Source organism: Rana temporaria, chromosome 5 (assembly GCF_905171775.1).
Source record: "Rana temporaria chromosome 5, aRanTem1.1, whole genome shotgun sequence".
Lineage (NCBI taxonomy): Eukaryota > Metazoa > Chordata > Amphibia > Anura > Ranidae > Rana > Rana temporaria.
This window is the reverse complement of record NC_053493.1, coordinates 60,264,616-60,284,715: the sequence shown is the minus strand read 5'-3', so window position 1 is coordinate 60,284,715 and position 20,100 is coordinate 60,264,616. Positions and strand designations below refer to the sequence as shown.

Sequence of the window (20,100 nt, the reverse complement as noted above, 5' to 3'; positions counted from 1 at the left end):
GGTTTGATTATCTGTTTCCCTCTGTAATATATATATATATATATATATATATATATATATATATATATATATATATATATATATATATATATATATATATATATATATATATATATATATATATATATATATACACATATACATATACATATACATATACATATACATATACATATACATATACGTATATGTATATATATGTATATGTTTACACATTCTAGTAAAACCTTATCCTAACGCTTGCCTCTTTCGCTCTTTTTCCAGGGTGAAAACCCCATCTACAAGAGTGCAGTAACGACAGTGGTGAATCCTAAATATGAGGGAAAATGAATGTGATGACTTGTGTATGGTCTGCCAGGCTATTTACGAAGTAGCATTTTTGTTCTGAACCCACCGCCGATATCCGATGGGTGAATCTGCAGCAATTTACTGAAACATTACAGTGTTTGACATTCAGATTTTCACAATGTACAGTTTATGTTTAAAAAAAATCAATCATGTCAGGTTTTCGAGAAAATTTTACTTGTGCCATTGGACTGTTAAAAAAAAAAAAAAAATTGGATCAGGTAGAGGTTCATCGTCATGGAAGGTCACATTGTGCCTTTTTTGACCACCTACCTCTGTGCAAGCAGATCATTTACTTTCTTTTTTTTTGTTTTGTTTTGTTTTTGTTCTTGGGTTGTAATTACAGGGTTTGCCAATGCAAGTATTACACTTCTGCTTCACAGGGAAAATCGGGGTTGGAATTTTACAGACTAGCCAATATTAATGCGATGCATACCTCAGATTTCAGCATGATCAGCAAGTTTTGGATGGTGTAATGTAGGTTATATTTTGTAAGATATATAAAGGATGATTCTAAGTGCAAATACGAGAGGGAGCAAAAAAAATCCTGATGCCATATATGGTCCTGGTGCATGCCTCCTGTAAATGGTAAATTTCAGCTCTGTAGAAATTGCTGCCACAATTTAAGGGCAACAGCACACTTGTGTGGCACTGCAGTTTCCATCCTGATGGCTGCATCAAAATGATGGCAAAAGAAAATGTCAAGGGACAAATAAAAAGCTTGCCGTTGCTGACCAACCTCAGCTTTTATTGCCGGACTGTCTTGCTGACCCTGGAACAAGCATATCGCTGACACAATAATGAAGCCAGGGGATGAGCAAGATGGGCAAATTTTGCATGTTCAGAAGGTTATGACAGGTTTGTTTTAAAGGACAGGTAAGCTTAAAGTTAAAGTACATTGGCTCCCTTCTTGGACCACTTGGCCAATTTTGTTCAATAACTCCCTTCCCAGCTTACTTATTTTCCAAGATAGCTGTGACCCATCCCAAGCAGTGACTTTATCTACGGTGGTCGACCCCAAACCTTTTCAACACTGGCCACAACTTGGACAATGCCTTAGTTAAGTGGCTTGGGGAAGGGGGTTATAAAATGAGTTCACAGGTTTAGGAATGGTGGGTTAACGTAGTTTTATTTAAAGTAAACTTGTAATATTTATGTGGTCAGAGGTGTAAATGGTGCTTAAATTTAGGACTTCAATGTCCATGGTGTGGCCTTCATATTCAAGTTCGACGTATGTCTTGTTTCCACTAAAGTTGTTCCAGCCTTTATCACACTACAGGGAAGAATGGTTTGGCCTTTGCAACGAGTCAGATTATCCCTCATAAGGGAGAATCTGGTTTCTGGCTTTATTAACTTTATTCCAGAATTCCTAGGGTAGGGTGATCTAGACACAAGATGGATGCACCACTCAGTTACTGCAGTCGCTACACAAGTGTGTACATACTTTTTTAATACCCAGCCAAAAATTTCACAGTGCATTATTTGTTTAAAGGCCTTAAGTAATGTCAGAGTATGTTTGTTTTTAAATCAAGTGCTTCCTTGTCTTCCTAATCATGTAGTGTCTTTTTGCATTTCATCAGAATTTCACCTGAAGCTGTAAAATGTACAGACTTGTCCTTTTAGGTTACTTACACTGTGACCATTTCATTATTCAGCCTTGTCACAGCTCGATCGACATTTTTGTGCCATATGGTTTCATTGTATTTTAGCCTTGGACCATTTTGCTTTGCCTGTGTTTCATGTTTGTCACAATCTTGTTTTTAAGTGCCTTTTTTATTTTAGCAGGTGTTCACTTTTTACAAAACTGTTAACTGAAGTTATTTATTAAATAAAACTACTTTAAAACTACCCCTGTCTTACATTGTTATTTTTTGGGGGATAAGTTACATAAGCATATTAAGACCATTGGTTTTATGGTAAATTTCTTCCAGTTTGCTTTGGTATAATACGTATTGTACTGGGCAAGTGACGGGCTATGTGTGTGACAGCCATGTTGTTCAGAATTTAGCCATTACATTTTATTTGTCATTGTTTTTTCTGTATTGAACCAGAGACCTTTTCCCTCCTCCTCATAGTTCACACAATACACAAACTGTTAGCCATGCCAGAACCACCTTATCAGATCCTTAAGGGGACAGATGCAGATCCTCTCATGCCTATTAGCCAAATCCACACTTGGTTCTGGAAACCATAATAAACATGTCTGACTTGCCCGCTTTAGAGACTGGCGTTTTAACAGATACCTGCCAGCTCTCTCCCTATCACAAATACCATAGCAAAACACATTCCTGATTGGTTAGAAGTCAAAACTCTAAAACTGCACTATATTTCATAACTAGTGAAACAATAACGGCATAGCCTGAATAAGGACATATTTAACTCCCTCTGTGAATTTGTAGCATTTTCAGCCCAAATGTCGTTGCCCCTGCAGTACCAGGAGCAGAACCGCTCCAATTCCTTTCCTAGGCAAACTGGGCATCCGAGACCTATCATATTTATATCCATTTCGAAGCAAATTTCTTGCTGGACAATAATATGCACCTAACCTAGTATTCAGAAATATTACTTATAGAAAACTATACCTGTACCTTTGTTTTTTGGTTCTTAAACCATATTTTGTTAAAACTGTCTTTAGTGCCCTAACACAAACTTAAAGGGGTTGTAAAGACAAAAATATTTTCCTCTTAAATTAAAGTCTGACAGTAGCTGATAAAGTAAAAAGTAATGTTTTGCATTATAACTAGTTTGATACCTGTTGAAATCGAGCTGTTTTATTCACCTCCAGCACTCCTGAATTGTTGTTCTCACTGACTTCCTGGTATGCGGTGCGCATTCATTCTTGCTACATCACGGCCTAATGGGAACTACAGTTCCCATTAGGCTTAGCCTCCATGCCTGTGAGGGATAAGAGAGCATCTTCACGCAGGGCTGTAGTCATAGGGAGGGGGTGAGTACATTCTGCTTTCCACCATGCAAAACGGCTCAGATGCTGGTGGAAAGCAAGAAGAGGAGGAGAAGAAGCCTCTTTCAAAGCCATTCCGTATGCCCAGTATCATTCAGGACTACTCCAGAGCAGTATCCTGGCGGCCTGGAACAGGAAGATCCAGGCTTTAGATTGGCTGATGCACCTATCCCCAGAGGTGTGCCAAAGCCTTAGTTGGTGGTTAAGCACCAAGAATTTGCGAGCAGGGAAATCCTTTCTCCCAGTCACTTGGAAGGTAGTGTCTATGGATGCCAGCCTGTTGGGCTGGGGGGCAATTCTGGAAGAAGCCTCAGCCCAGGCTACCTGGTCCAAGTCTGAAAAGGGCCTACCCATCAACATTTTGGAGATTCGGGCAAGTATATTTAGCCCTCAGAACCTGGACACACAGGTTACATGGTCACTCGGTTCGGATTCAATCCGACAATGCTACTGCAGTAGCTTACATCAATCACCAAGGTGGCACCCGGAGTCGGAATGCTCAGAGGGAGGTGAACAAGATTTTAGCATGGGCAGAAGCTCATATTCCTTGTATTTCTGGCAAGCGGATGACACGGCGGCAAATTTAAAGGGACGTACCTGTACGCCCATTTGCCTGTCCGTGCCATTCTGTCGATGTATATAAGTTCATGCAGCGCTCTGCAAGTGGAGAGAAACCATTATGCAATGAAAAAAAAATATATATATTTTTATACTTGGTGGTAGATCCATTTAAGATTATCAAAAAGCATTTATTTATTCATTCATTTATTTGTTTATTAATTTAGAATTACGTGTAATGGGTCCAGAAAGCAAAGGTTAGTTTGTCTTGGGGGAATCAGTGGTTTTCTTTCTTCCATGGGCTGTGACAATAATATGCAACATGGATCAGTGCTTTTCATTTGATAGAAAAATTACAAAGGTTAATCACATACATGCAACAGTATCCCAAACCTGGAAGCCTGTCACTATTAAACCACACCCTAAAAGTTCTAATATTTTTGCCTTGCCCATAGTTCTCAAATCAAGACTCATACATAGCAAGGCTTCATCCTTTATATCAGCTCGCATTTATCCTTCATTTATAAAGTTCATACATCCTATATAATTTGCATTTGTCTTCATTTAGGAAATCAAACAATAGTGGTAGTGTGTATGTAAGCCTAGTTGCTGTAGAATAGGCCATACATATGACATTGCCAAAAAGACCCTTGTATGTCTATATCGGACTGGAATCATTCTATTCAGTTTTAGTCCTTTTGGATTGCTACACCACAGTATAAGCTATTTTTTAAGAACCGTTTTTTTTTGAGCATTCAAAAACATCTAGCGTCAATTTGGCTATGTGTCAATTTTTCTTAGTATTTTAATTCTGTAAATTTACAATAAGTATAGGGACATAACTAGAAATCATAGAGCCCTGTGGCAACATTTTGACCCTTCTCAGTCAGTGGAAGGAAGAATGCTCTCCTACATTGGTGGTAAGTGGGAAGAATACCCTCTTCCCTTGTAAGTGGGCATTCCTCTTCCCACTGATCACCAATGTAAAGGGGCATTTGTATTCCCACTGACCACCCATATATTCATCTTCCCACTTACAATCAATGTAAGGGGATATTCTTCCTTCCACTGACCGCAGATATAAAGGACATTCTTCTATTCACTAATGATGATTTTTAAAGGGACATTCTTTTTCCCACTGACCAGCAATGTATAGGGGTTATTCTTTTTCCATCTGATCATCATTGTAAGGGGGCATTCTTCCTTACATCAACCATCTTACCTTGGTGGTCAGTGGAAAGAATGCCCCCTTACACTGGTGGTTAGTGGATACATGAATCCCTTACATTCGTCATCAGTGGGAGGATAAATGCCCCTTTACATTGGTGATCATTTCTTACATTGGGGGTCAGTGGGAGGAAGAATGCCCCATTACATTGGTGGTCAGTGGGAGAAAGAATGCCCCTTACTTTGATGGGCATGTAAGGAAGAATGCCCCCTTACAATGGTGGTCAGATGGAAAAAGAATAACCCCTAATACATTGCTGGTCATTGGGAAGAAGAATGTCCCTTTACATTGATGATCATTTCTTATACTGGAGGTCAGTGGGAGGAAGAATGCATTACTACATTGGTGGTCTGTGGGAGAAAGAATGCCCCTTACTTTGATGGTTGATGTAAGGAAGAATGCCCCCTTACAAATTACACAATGATGGTCAGATGGAAAAAGAATAACCCCTGTACATTGCTGGTCAGTGGGAAGAAGAATGTCCCTTTGAAATCATCAGTGAATAGAAGAATGCCCTTTATATCTGCGGTCAGTGGAAGGAAGAATATCCCCTTACATTGATTGTAAGTGGGAAGATGAATATATGGGTGGTCAGTGGGAATACAAATGCACCTTTACATTGGTGATCAGTGGGAAGAGGAATGCCCACTTACATTGGTGGTGAGGGAGAATACAAATGCTCCCTTACATTGGTTGGCAGTAGAAATACAAATGCCCATGTGTGGTTCGTTCTCTCAAAAAATAATATTCAGACACATTTTTCGTTATTCCAAGACTCTTATATATTCGAATACCCAAATTACAATATAAACAAATTTTTCTGAATGCTCTGAATAATGTAACGAAATTCTTCTGAAATTCAAATCAAATTTTACATTGAACTCCAGTCGAATTCTAACTATACATATTGCTGAAATCAGACTGTGTTATCAGAGTACTATTTCAAAATAATGCTGTTTTTGTTAAGTCAAAGGTGATTTAAAGAGTCACTGTAATCACTTGATGAAGATTTTTCTTTTGTTTGTTCACTTTGCTGCATTCAAATCAAAAACAATATAATATTTTCGTTTTGACAGATTCGAAAATGTATCGATTTGAACGTTTCAAATCGAAAAAAATCTGTAAATTCGAAGAAAATTCTGAATACGAATTGAAGGAATCAACCGATTTAAACTAAACAAAATAACTAGATTAATGAATCAAACCGAAACTAAACTAAACACATTTTTCGTAATTTCGTCATGTCTACCTCTTACATTGGTGGTCAGTGGGAATACGAATGCCTCTTTACATTGGTGGTCAGTGGAAAGAAGAATGCCCCCTTATGTTAGTGGAAGATTGATAGAAGAATTTTCCTATACATTTGTGGTCAGTGGGAGGAAGAATGATCCCCTACAGTGGTGGCCAGTGGGAGGGAGGCATTTTTTAGAGCAATGAAAGACTCCATATTACTTTCCCTAAGCTATAAGCTTTCCCTAGTCATGGGTGGCTCTCATTGGCATATAGGTGGCACGACATAGCATTGTATTTTCTTCTGTAGATGTCATATACATGGACAGTGCAGTCTTATTTATACTAACCTGGTATACGCTTGGAATACATTTTTGCAATTATTCTGGGTCTCTGAGCTCTTGTGTTGGTTGAACGTGGTATTAAGGTGATTTTCTGTCCTTAAAGAAGAAATTGACATACAGCAGATAATCATTCCTATTGCTGTTTCGAGGAAAACACAGCCATACATGCAGTAACGTAATGCAAATGATTTAGACAGATATTTCAATAACTGTTTCAGGCATGCACACTCTTAAAGAGGTTGTAAACTCAGAAAACAAAACAAAAAAAACCTACTAGACAAAGGCATAATGAGCTAGTATGCAGTGCATACTAGCTCATTATGAAATATTTACCTTAAAACGAAGCCCCCACAGCTTGCACAACACTGAGATGGCTGACATATTTCCTTGAGTTACGTCCGGGTTCACGGGCTCCAGCGATGTGAGTGGCCGGAGCCGCAATGACATCACTCCAGTACATGGGGCACAGGGCTCCGAAGTAACCGCACCCATGGCTGTTCCTTGAGAGCGCATGCACCAGTGATGTCACTGGCTGCATGTAATGTAAATATCTTCTAAACGGTACACGTTTAGGAAATATTTACACTATCTATAGGTAAGCCTTATTATAGGCCGGCTTACCTATATTTAAATGTCTGCTTACTCTTTAACCTGGGCATACTTGTTAAAATGTTGTTTAAAAAATACAATTAAAAAAAGTCCCATGCACTTTGGTGCTATTGAGGGGTGGCAGGCAGTTCATTCTCAAATTAATAGGCTGTTCTGCACCAAGGCACATACTCTGATGCATCGCATAGATGTAAAGTTAAACCTACACAGTCAGGAGGCCGAGGGGCACCAAAAAAAAACGAATTTTCAAAAAATCATTTGTTATTGAGACAGAGAGTGAGGTGCAATCTTCTGAACAGATGAGCATAGACAGCACAACAAATGTTAAAGGGGTGATAACCCTTCTCTATGTTTTCCAAAAAGCTTAAAAAATAGATTTTTTTGGCTGGAGCTACACTTTAAAAAAGTACCAGTTCAAAATTACAAACAGATTATACTTAACAACAAACCTACAGTCCCGGTCTTGTTTGCACCGCCTGTACACTGCTGTTAAAAGTATATAGGGCCAAAGGGGCTGGTAATGACCTGGGGGGAGGGGGGCGGGGAAACCCATGCTATTTTTCTCAATGATTTTCATCCATATTGCAGACATTACATTAAAGCCGCAAGCAGTTTTAAATGACTTTTTTCTTATAGTAACACCCAGCAGGTACAATATTTAAAGGAATTTTTCAATTATTTTTTTCACTTTAAGCATCATTAAAATCACTGCTCCAAAAAAAACGACAGTTTTTAAAACTTTTTTTTCCATTGATACATGTTCCCTGGGGCAAGACCCGGGTTCTCAAACCCGTTTTACGACAATAACTTGCATATTAGCCTTTAAAATGAGCAATTTTGAATTCGAACGTTCGAGTCCCATAGACTTCAATGGGGTTCTAAAAGTTTGCGCGAACGTTCGGTCCGTTCGAAGGTTCTGGTGCGAACCGAACGGGGGGGGTGTTCGGTTCATCCCTAATTCTGAGCATAATGCACTCCTGAACCTTGCATTCTTTACATAGCGCACTCCTGAACCCTGCATTCTGATTGGATGCCTCCCAACTTTCTACCAAAGAGAAACACATAATAGAAGAAAGTATGTTTGAAAAGGATACAACCCCAGTTTATACGAATCATAAAGAATACATGCAGAAAAAAAAATATTATTTAAACCAACAACCATTTTTTTCCTTAAAGTAACACTAAAGAGATTTTTTTTTTTAAAATAACAAACACATACTTACCTCCACTGTGCAGCTCGTTTTGCACAGAGTGGCCCCGAACCTGGTCTTCTGGGGTCCCTCGGCGTCTGTCTCGGCTCCCCACCGCAAGAACTTTCCACCTTCATGCAAGCTCTCTCACATGGTGGTAAGTTCTTGCGGGCGCGCTCCCTTGATACAGCCGGCGGCTATAGCCGCTCACTGTATCACTCGGCCCCACCCCCAGGCATGCAGCGTCATTGGATATGATTGACAGCAGTGCGAGCCAATGGCTGCGCTGCTTTCAATCAACCAATGAATGAGCCGAGAAGCCGGCCGAGAAGCCAGCGCGTTCACGGCGCGGGACTTTCAAAGGGGTCAGGTAAGTAAACTAATGCGCTAATGCTCGGATGTTTTTTCACCCAAATACATAGAATGCATTAAGGTGAAAAAACATGTACCTTTACAACCCCTTTAATTCTGGCTTTTCAAAATAACACGCAATAATTATATAGGTTATGTGAAAAGACTATTGCAGTAAAATATCTTTGACACTTAAAGTGGAGTTCCACCCATAAATATAACATTACATCAGTAGTTTTAAAAAAATGTCATTGGTCCTTTACGAAAATGTTTTTTTTTTTAGATGCCTTCAAAGTTTTGTTGCTAGGCAGAATAGTTAATCTTCCCACTTCCTGCACCTAGGTGCTTAATGATTCCTAACCTACACCGCACAGACTCCTGGGAATGTAGTGGGTGTAACTTTCCAGGAGTCTGTGCACTCCCCAGTCTCAAAGAATCATGTGACTTGGACAGCACAGGTGCTGAAACCTGATCTGACACTGCTTGTGCAGCACTGAGCATGTGCGAGATCTGCAAGGCTGAAATCCAGAAAGTCATACACAGTCTGGCTTCATGATGGCCACAATTAAGATGGCCCCAGTCAATTTCTATTTTATAAAGTGTCTAAATGCTGTAACAACCTAACAAAACGGACCTTAGTTTACAGACTAACTTTACTAGAATACATTAAGCTTGTGTATTACAGGGGTATTTATATTTAAAAAGTGAAATTGTGGCCGGAACTCCACTTTAATAATATTACTAATGTACAGTACTTAAATGAGACCAGTAAAAAAGGCAGAGGACAGTTCCTCCAAATGATGGTATGGATTTTATCCATTAGATCAGAAATGTATAGTACAAGGGCCTAACTGTCTGAATATAGTGTAGATAACAGTTTTTTTTAGGTAGGCCTCTGTACTTCATGATAAATAGAGATACATTTGCTGATTTAATAGATCATTTCTATAAAAGACAGGATTGGTATGTGGTTACCTTTGGATGAATGTCAGCTGAGCAATCATCTGAATTTTTCCCATCTATAATTTTACATTGGACAACAAATCTGCCCTTGCAATATATATAAGTAATTCACGTCAAAGCATGCAACTCAGTTATTTATACATATATTAAAAAAAAAAAGTGCAGCAACAAGAGGCAAACAATCTTCAATCATCTATAACTATTGTTGCTTTTACATGTTAGAGAAAAAGCTGATGGTTTTTGGCCAAATGATCATCAATAAGTTACCTTTGATAAACTGCCCATCCTGCGGGAAATTCATGTCATACGAAACCTGCTGATCAGATTGAGCCTTTGAAAGAAAAAAATAATTATGAATTAATTATTATTATATATATAGCAAACCTACATTTTTTTTTATCCCATATATTATTTAAATTAATTGTACCAATTTCTCAACTCAAGCAGCTTCTTCTGTAAATATGTCAGAGGAAATCCTCTAAAGTTATCTACAAACGGCAGAAGATAGCTTTGCAGCATGATCCAGTGTGATTATTTAAACGGTCCATCAGACCGTTTTCATCAGACAAACCGATCCTGTGTACGCAGCATTACTTAAGATTTTTTTTGCAATATAATCGGTTGCTTGAGGCATAACAGTCACTTATATATGGCAAATATTCTGCACAAGGCTCAGTACAACCCACTTGATTTGGAAAAGAAGGGCAATATGATGGGGAAAGGCCCAGATGGAATTTTGGTTTCTGTGAAATAGAATATACTCAGGAAGGTTAGTGATTAGGAAACAATTTGGAAATTAGAACCGTGCAGAACATTTAAATGTGTCCCCTATTTTAGATTTGTGGACAACTATGGTGCTACATATAGCTGCCTACAGGGCTGGACTGGGACAAACATTTGGCCCTGGACTTCATCCAGACTGGCCCACTTCACCCCCCCCCCCCCTCGGCCAACCCAAGCCCCCTCTCCCCCTTCACTAGCCACTAGCCATTCTACTTTATTAGAATAGACCAGCTGGTACTGATACTCTTATAGGCAGTACCAGTGGGGAAGCTAGACATCATTTCACCCGGGGCAAAGAATCAGTTCGGTGCTCCCCTTATGGGACAAGATTAGGCAGAAGTGAGGAACTCCCAGGCCATAGCTGTTAAGTCAGCTGTCTGTCCCCTCCCCCATGCTCCTCTGTCATCGTCCCTGCTTCTCTGTTCCCCCCCAGGTGAGCGCTGCGGGAAGGGAGAGACAGAGGAGCGGAGGGGGATGGCGGTCCGCTGTCACTGAAGCCGGCCCACTGAGCCATCGGCCCACCGGGAAACTCCCTGTAGTCCCAATGACCAGTCCATCCCTGGCTGCCTATAGACATAAATGGGTGTAGGCAGCTGTATGTACAGTATATATGCGCCATGTGACAGAACCCACTATCACTGTGTGTTTTGGAAGGGGCTGTGGGCTCGTCTCTAACCCACAGACTATGGCCCAGCAGAGAACGTGAGATTTTCTTACTTTTTTTTTTTTTTGCTGTCTGTATCCCGGTGGTGACATTTCCCCTGACTATTAATCAGACACAGCAGGAGGTCAAAAGAAATCTCTCCAAAATGTGTACAGTGAGAGGGAATTCCGTTATAGATGGATGTTTCTGCAACAGGTGTCCCCCCATATAAATATTTTTCCTAATCTCAAGTATTATTATGAAGGTGAAGTATACTACAAAAACAAAGTATAGTACCTGTTGTGTTCTTGTTGTAAAGTTCTTTGAAAAGGCCGTCTCACCATGATGGGGTTGGAATTGCAGCTTTGTCTAAGATATAAAAAGACAGCAAATGTAATTGTAGGTTTCTAAAAATAATTAGTATTTGGTAATTGTAGCACAAGGTGGAAAATGAAAGTACACTTCTGCTGGCAATGTAATGTTTGGAATTAGAGGGAGCAACTTGTCATTTATGCAGACCTGTTATTAAATAAACAGTACTTTGTATAATGACAGGGATGGCTATTTATGCTCAACATTGCAGTATGACATCCTATAAAACATCACTGTGGACTTTACTGATTTTAAAAGTTAGACATACAGAAAAAGAAGAGGAGAGCTGTAACAAGAGGAAATGAATAGGAGATGTGGACATCTTGGGGTAGCTTTACACTAGTGCAGCTGCGACCTGATCCGATGTTCAGTGCAATTTTGTAGTGCAACATTGAATGTTTTTGACACTTTTTTTTATAGGGGAAGGAGACTACTCAATTCACTTAGCAGAGGTATTCCTACCATTGTTAATGAGACAGTTTTAACAGGGATGCTGGTTGTTAAGGAGCTGGCACCCGTCTGCATCCTAATAACTGTACTGTCCTGCTCATTCAGCTGTCAGCCAGGAATCCGGCTCATGGGTGAATGTAAACAAGGGAGCCTAGATAGTTAAAATGATTCCTACACAATCCATACCAGGTCTTTCGGGCAACTTGAGTTTGGGCAAAACCCCTAAAAGCTCCAGTCCCTAGCCTCTTTAAAAAAAAAAAAATAGTGGCTTTAACCCTAATTCTCGCCCAATCTCCAGCAGACTTACCTGCCCACCGATACGCTGTGCAACTCCTCTTGATCTCCCCCGAAACCTGAAGTAACAGAAGAATTCTGCAGAGAGCTGCAATATCTTAATTGACCACTCTCTTCCCTATTTAGGATTCCCTACCCTGGAAGAAGAAGAGGGTGAAAAGGACCTGTGATATCACCAGACCGAAGACGCCTGGGAAAACGATAAGTATAAAGATTTTTTTTTTTTAGGTCGTGGGGCCGTTTCATATGGTCAACCTCAGGCAGAGCATTTATTTTAAAAGACTACAACTAGTGCACTGAAATATTTTCATCTCATTACCTGCAGAGGCTTTTTGACTGCAGATAAAACTACATGATATTGTCTAATTTCTATATTGGTTATATGCATGTTAGAAGTAATACACACATTTTAAGATATTTAGGATATCTTTAAGCAAGAGGATAAGCTTGAGAATCCTAGATTGCCATTGGTGTCTGTCTGTGGACTTTCGTTCACCTCTGTAATGAATAAAGGTTACTACATGGCATATAGCATAACAGTGTAGGTCCACAAATCAGTAGTTGAAACATGCATTTGTATGTGGAGATGCCTGCCCTGGCATGCCTTCTGCCCCTTAGTAGCCTCTTTTCATGAGAGGGGGGATGCAGACAGCTGTCAAAGTTGGCAGAGTATACACAAAACCAGTACTGTATACATTTTGGTTTTCTGATTTGATGTCAGTTTTTTAAGGCCCACTGTTTAATTTTTCTGCCAGCTCTAATGGCAGTGTAGCACCCTCTATTGTGCTAGAATAGGCTGGCTGTAAAGTAGGTAAATTGGCCTGGCTGAGAGCTGGATGACTCATTAAGCAGCAACTCTGGTAACTCTCCCTGTTCTCTGGAACCATGGAGAAGCTTCCAGAAGTAGAAGGTGGAGTCTAGGAGCAACTGCTTGGAGTATTGAGGGCCCCAGCCGATCCCCAGCAAATTCGTTGGCAGGGGATAGGCACCTCTTAAGTACTCTGGGGTCATGACAGCACGGGCAGTCAGTTGGAAGATGGAGATGGAGTGCTAGGAAGGCTGTCGATGAGGGTGCCCCCCAGTAACCCCTCGATGGTGCCCCCTAGTCTTGGGAGGGGTGACCTTGGGGACCTGGGGCTCAGGTGCTGGAGGGGTCCTCTACAACACACGGAGGAAATTCTTTCCTGGAGACACAGGACCAAGTGTGAGGACAATGGGAGAGAGTCAGCACCTACAGGAGATCTCCTGAGGAGTCAGCCGGGTAGGCTGGTGAGTTTTTCAGTCTGGAGAGGACTGTGGAGAAGTTAGCCAGGAGGGCTAGTGAAAGGGGCAGCTGCATCCAGGCCAGCTGGCAGTGCCTGAAGAGGTGGTGCTGTGATCAGTAGCCACAGGAGTAATGTAAGCTAGACACTGAACATTTTGCTACACAACCTAAGGGCCCAGGGTCCCTGCCTGTAAAGGGCTTCTTGCTTTGATCTGGCTTGAGTGCTTTTCTAGATCCACTAATGCAGCGTACACACGATCGGAATTTTCTATCGGAATTCCGATGAAACTGACTTTCATCAGTCTTGCATACACACTGTCAGACTAAATTGCGACCGTCCAAAACGCGGTGAAGTTTTATCCCCTCAATAAAAATATAAATAAACAAAGCATTGGACTGTTTTCTGACTCTGGGAGCCAGTGAGAATTCGGTGTGGCTGGCTGTGCAGGGTGGGGGATCCCATTTCACCAGGGGCTCGTACATGGGGTGCGCTACAACATTAAAGCGGAGGTTCACCCAAGTAACATCTATATCAGACTAAATTCTTTATACTTCTAACATGTACAATTGGCACTTTTTTTTTTTTTAGGCTGCACATACCTTATAATCTATATTTGCAATCGGGCTTCTGGGTACTTCTCCCGCGGGAGTAGGCGTTTCCAAGCTGAGCCGCAATTTAATCTGGGAGTTCGCCCAGATGATTGATGTCTATCAGAAAATGTTCACCCCGGCGGATAAGGCCCCGCCCCCCGTATTGCGTAGTTGCGTCATGAGTGTCACCGAGTTTCCGAAAGAACCCGAACATGCAGAGCTGCGCGTTAGCTCTATACGGCGCCTGCGCAGTCAGCTCTACATGGCTCCTAGTCGGTGCGCAGGTGCCGTGTAGAGCTGACTCGCAGGTCTGGTTTTGACAGGTATCCGCTCCTCCCCGAAAGATGCAAAATGTGGCAGGGGGGAGGAAGCAAACAAGTGGAGCTTCACCTTTTGGGTCCGGTTCCGCTTTAAGGTAAGTTTACTAGCATAGCTAAACTGAGATAGACTGGGAGTTATTATGATTACTGTATACTTCACATATGGCACATATTTAGCACACTAGTGGAAATGAACTTTACCTTCCTTCTATTGTGCAAAGGAAACAAATAACTTAGGACAAAAAGTTAAGAATTCTGCAATTGATTTTCATCTCATAGCAGAGAAAAAATAACTTGCTAAGCTTACCAACCCTCATTAACAATAAACCTTTTTATATATTTATACCCAGCAGGTTTTATTAGATATCAATTATTCTGTCTAAAGTCTGATATTCTCAGTCCAGGTCTCCCAACCTACACTGTAGTTTAGGAAGGGAGAAAGGGAGATTTTAGGCAATGTTCCCTGGAAGGGTATGCATATAACGCTCCCAAAAATTGAATGTCCATTTCTTTTATAAATCCCTAGGTTGCATTTGCTAATTTTTGCTATTGGAAAAGTAGTGAGCAGAGTTGAGTGATAATAATAGACACTCTTGGCCAAAAGGGTTATAGCCCCTGTCAGCTTTTATTTTTTTGCCATCTGTGTCCCATTGGGGAGATTTCCATTCACATTCTGTCCAATAACCAAAACAGATGAGGAAATTTGTGGTTGTCACCAGAGATTTAGAGTCCTCATTGGAGGATTTCCCCTCTCTTACTATTCTGGGGACAACCCAAAATTTGGGATTTTTCTTTACATTTACTTTCAATGATAATGGTAAAAATGACAAATAGGAAGGGTGAATCTCCTTAAAGGGGTTGTAAAGGTTCGTTTTTTATTTTCTAAATAGGTTCCTTTAAGCTAGTGCATTGTTGGTTCACTTACCTTTTCCTTCGATTTCCCTTCTAAATGTTTTTTTCTTTGTCTGAATTTCTCACTTCCTGTTCTTCCTCAGTAAGCTTGCCCCCATCATCCAAGCCGTTCTGGCTGGGGGTTAGTCAGCGTGCTCGCCCCCTCCCTTGGGACTACATCCCTGTGGGGAGACGCTGTGAAAAGGACACAGCAGTAGTAGTTGGAACAATCATCAATTCCTGACTCGACTACGCAAACTCCCTCTACCTCGGACTCCCCAAATACCAAATTTCGCATCTACAAGTCGTTCAGAACACAGCGGCCAGACTGGTAATGGAAAAAAAACTCTGGGAATCAATCACCCCGTCCCTGAGGACCCTCCATTGGCTAGCCATGAAGGATCTGGTTACATTCAAGACCCTCTGCCTCACTCATAAATGCACACAAGGAAACTATCCTCAATACTTATGCGAGAAAATAAAACACTACACCCCTAGTCGTACCCTCCGGTCAACTAACCAAAAACTCCTCCACATCCCCAAGACCTGCTACAAATCTAAAGGAGAACGAAGATTTGCAGTCCAAGGACCACGGCTATGGAACCCTCTACCCACGGACATCCTCATGGAAGAAAACAATCGGACCTTCAGAAAAAAACTTAAGACCCACCTCTTCTGAAGGTACAGGACAGCACTGGATGCAAAAAGCGCCTTGAGGCGATTTAGTTCGCATTTGTAGCGCTATACAAGTTACTCACTCACTCACTTGGTACTTCTTGGTATGATGCAGTGTTCAGCGAATGAGCAGCTAATCAACAGGCTCAAGCACAGTCATGGAAGGAGGGTCATTTGCACCAATCTCTGACACAGACCTAAAGTGATCTTGTATTAAACCCCAAACCAATAGGGCAGCTTAACAGTTCTTAAATGTGGTGGTTGCACTAGTTTTCTTAATTAGACTTTTTTATTTCATATTCACTTGGTGATCTGGCCAGTAACATGACTCCTTTCCTAGGGTGTCTCTACTCTGGATGGAGGAGCAATAGACACCTTGGGCAAAAGAGGGTACAAGTAGACTAGCAGATTTAGATGAAATTGGCTAATAAATTAAAGCTCAACTCCAGCTAACACTTTTAAAACAGTTACAACAACAGTTTTTTTTGGGGGGGTTAAATTTGTTACATAGATGAAAAAAAGCTGACTTTGGTAAGCACCCCTGTCAGTGGTAAATGGATTTGTCTCAATCTTCTAACTGCCACTTTTGCTGGAGAGATTGGTCTCTGGTCTCTAAAAGGAAGTAAAAAAAATCTGACAGGAATAATATAGGGGAAAACCTAAAAAACGAATGCAGCCACCACATTTAAGGACTGGTAAGCTGCAATATAATAAATAGTTGTTTTTGGCCTTGGAGCCAGGTGCTGGCATAACGTTTCTTGAATAGACACTGACTGTTTGCATTGACTACTGTGGGACTGCATTGGGTTCCCATTGACTCCCACGGTGACCTGACTGGATGCCAAGGGGAGGAGAGCATGGAAGACAAGGTTCATGGCATATGTAGTTCCATCATATCTCAGGGGAACTGCTCTCTGCTGGGAAAGTGACTACAGCTTACAGGGGTCTTTGCAACCAATGATAATGGGAGGGGAGACTTTTACAAACACACCCAGTACAGCTGGGGGCACTTGGTGCCAGATTTGGGGCAGAGACAGAGGGGGAAGCAGAGTGTGTAGTCCACAGCACCTGTTTCCCCACACATCCAGTCTCTCACCTGCCCAGTGACACAGGGAGGCAATGCTTATCTGCGTGCAGTCACATACAAAGCTAGAGCGGAGCTGCTGGTCCACCAGCAGTGTGCTGGGATAGCACAGCAGAGTTGCCGGTTTGTCCCCAGGGGAACCGAGGGACACTGATCATTGTGAGTGTGCAGAAGACCCAACCAAGCCTAACCAAGGTCAGTGTACTAGCATATGAGGGGCCCCTCTTTCGAAAAGACTTACCGCTGAAGCATAGGAGCTGGTTAGAGGGTTGCTAACACTTTAGTCTACCTCAGTTTGCTTCTAACATCCTTTCAAGAACCCATCCAGCCAATCAGAACATTTGCAGACAATTGCATTGACTTTGGTTGTTCACCACCTAAAACTTTATATCATTACATGGATATTCTCCCTTTCTCGTCCCACCTGTCTTCTACATTGAACATGCTACACTACTGAAACTGACTTCAGTAATTTGCATAAGCACCTAATAGTTTTTCCTGTTTAACGACCTACTGATTTCTAACTAGGAGCAAACCAGTGAACTCCATCAGACATGCACCACCGTAAGGGCCCCAACCAAGCCGGCAAATCATAAGTGTTGTTCTCTGTTACAATTTTTTTTTGCTTGTTCCATTTGACAACATTATTGAATTCTGGCATCAATACACAGAGGGGTTGATTTACTTAAGACAAATGGACTGTGCACTTTGCAAAGGCCCTCTGCAAGTGCAGTTGCTCCAGAATTTAGTAAATGAAGTAAGGCTTCACTTTGCTAAGAGCAGCCAATCGCAGTTCAAGGGAAATAAAAAAAAAACATTTTGCTTGCACATGATTGGATGATGGAAATCAGCAGAGCTTCTGCTCATTTACTAAGCTCTGGAGCAACTGCATTTTCAAAGTGCACAGTCTTTTTGCCTTTAGTAAATCAACCCCAAAGAATCTGTCATCAATTGTATTGTAAAGACCTGGACTTATCAGGGTCTTGTTAGGGGAACTTGGTGATGGCAAATTAAAAAAATAGGTCTTCTTCCTACCCTCCGGCTGTCACCACTGTGCCCTCAATGTCCCTGCTACAGTTTAGGCAGATTTAATACTTGGTATCAATAAACTCAGTCCCAGTTGTTCCTTGCCTCTTCTGTTACCATTAGCGTAGTAGGTCTCTGTATAGAGTAGGGGCTGTATTTTTACTACAGTATTTCCTTTAGCATTGTTACACTGGTACAAGCTGCCTTTGTGAATATAGTAATTTTTACTTAAATTGGTGTCATTGATTCCTTGTCAAGGGTGTGTTAGAGTGAGTGACACGATAATATTGGGTGTTTTGCCCCCCGGATCAGACTCAGAGGGTGTAATCACTCTGTAGATCCTACGGGGAAGAGAGGAGGGGGGTGCGTTTACAGGTTTAATACCACTTTAATTCGGCAGGCAAACAGGGTGATAGAGCAGGGGGAAAGTATATATTAGCAAATGGGCAGAGTGTAACAGATTCACGTTAATTTTTGCGATCAAGGAAATGGAGTATGGAACTTAATAACAGTTGCAAAGTACATATTTCTTATTTTTCATATTTCTTAAAGAATCATGTATAGAATGCAGATTTGAAACAGCAATGCTAAAAGGAAATTCACTACACAATTAGACATTGTTCAGCACCAGGACTAGTGGCCTGCTTGATCTTCTTTGTATTGTGCCCTCAGCTGCCTTTTCTTGGGTCGGGAATACAAACAGGAAATTTGTGGTTAACACAAAAAAAAAAAAATGCTGATCATCTCGATTGTAGCCTGCAAAGTTTAGAAACTTTTTGGCAGTTTCATAAGTGCACTGCCAAGTTACATTGAAGCTTTAAACCCACCCTTTGTACAATATGTGGAATAATGGAAATAGACTTGCAAGTGATGTTCATTGTCAATATTGGTTAGATAAATACAAAACCAATAGGCCTCGTACACACGAGGGGACATGTCCGATGAAAACGGTCCGCGGACCGTTTTCATCGGACATGTCCGCTCGGAGATTTCGGTCTGATGGTTGTACACACCATCAAACCGAAATCCGCGCGGACAGGATACGCGGTGACGTGGCCGCGCCATCGCCGCGACGATGACGCAGCGACGTGCGCGACCCTGGAAGGTCGATGCTTCCACACATGCGTCAAATCACTTTGACGCATGCAAGGGCTTTCGGCCGAGTGGACATGTCCGGTAAGTCGTACAGACGACCGAACATGTCCAATGGACAGGCTTCCAGCGGACATGTTTCTTAGCATGCTAAGAAACATTTGTCCGCTGGAAACCTGTCCGGATCCGCTGGACATTTGTCCGGTCGGCCGTACACACGACCGAACATGTCTGCTGAAACTGGTCCGCGGACCAGTTTCAGCAGACATGTTCGGTCCTGTGTACAAGGCCTTAGGCCTCGTACACACGACCGGACATGTCCGCTGACACTGGTCCACGGACCAGTGTCAGCGGACAGACCTGATCGTGTGTACAGGCTAGCGGACAGATATCCGGCGGACAAAAGTTTCTTAGCATGCTAAGAAACTTATCCGCTGGAGAGCTGTCCGTCGTACATGTCCGCTGGTTAGTACGTCTAACCAGCGGACAGAAATCCCACGCATGCGTCGAATTGATTCGACGCATGCGTGGAAGCATTGAACTCGCGCGATAGAGAACGTCGGTGTCGTCTACGTCACCACGTTCTCTGTCCGCACGGATTTCGGTTTGATGGTGTGTACAGCCATCAGACCGAAATCTCCCAGCGGACATGTCCGATGAAAACGGTCCGGCGGACCATTTTCATCGGACTGTCCGCTGGTGTGTACGAGGCCTTAGAGAAAAAAAAAATATGGTGCAATCTTCAGCAGCCCATAATTCCAGGTATGTTGGGTGACAATTTTTTCCTACAGTGGCTCACCCCCGCTGATACTAGTACTATACTAGTGTGTCCCTT

General features: G+C 41.8%; 1 protein-coding gene and 1 long non-coding RNA gene across 3 annotated transcripts in view; one reads left to right on the top strand and one right to left on the bottom strand.

Annotated features, from left to right (window-relative positions):
- Positions 1–2,193, top strand: part of LOC120940054 (integrin beta-1-A) — a 57,426-nt gene extending 55,233 nt beyond the window's left edge. For both annotated transcript variants that reach the window (XM_040352635.1, XM_040352636.1), the window contains one exon: positions 265–2,193. Coding sequence is in view for 1 of the 2 variants with exons in the window: in XM_040352636.1 (XP_040208570.1) it covers positions 265–330 (66 nt within the window). In the remaining variant the exon portion in view is untranslated. The remainder of the gene's footprint in view (positions 1–264) is intronic.
- Positions 2,194–4,058: 1,865 nt separating this feature from the next.
- LOC120939577 lies at positions 4,059–11,571 on the bottom strand. Its single transcript, XR_005749274.1, has 4 exons — positions 11,504–11,571; positions 10,048–10,111; positions 6,674–6,763; positions 4,059–4,167 (listed from the first exon to the last, which is right to left on the bottom strand). It is a non-coding gene; the product is annotated as an uncharacterized LOC120939577 (long non-coding RNA).
- Between the last annotated feature and the right edge of the window lie 8,529 nt (positions 11,572–20,100).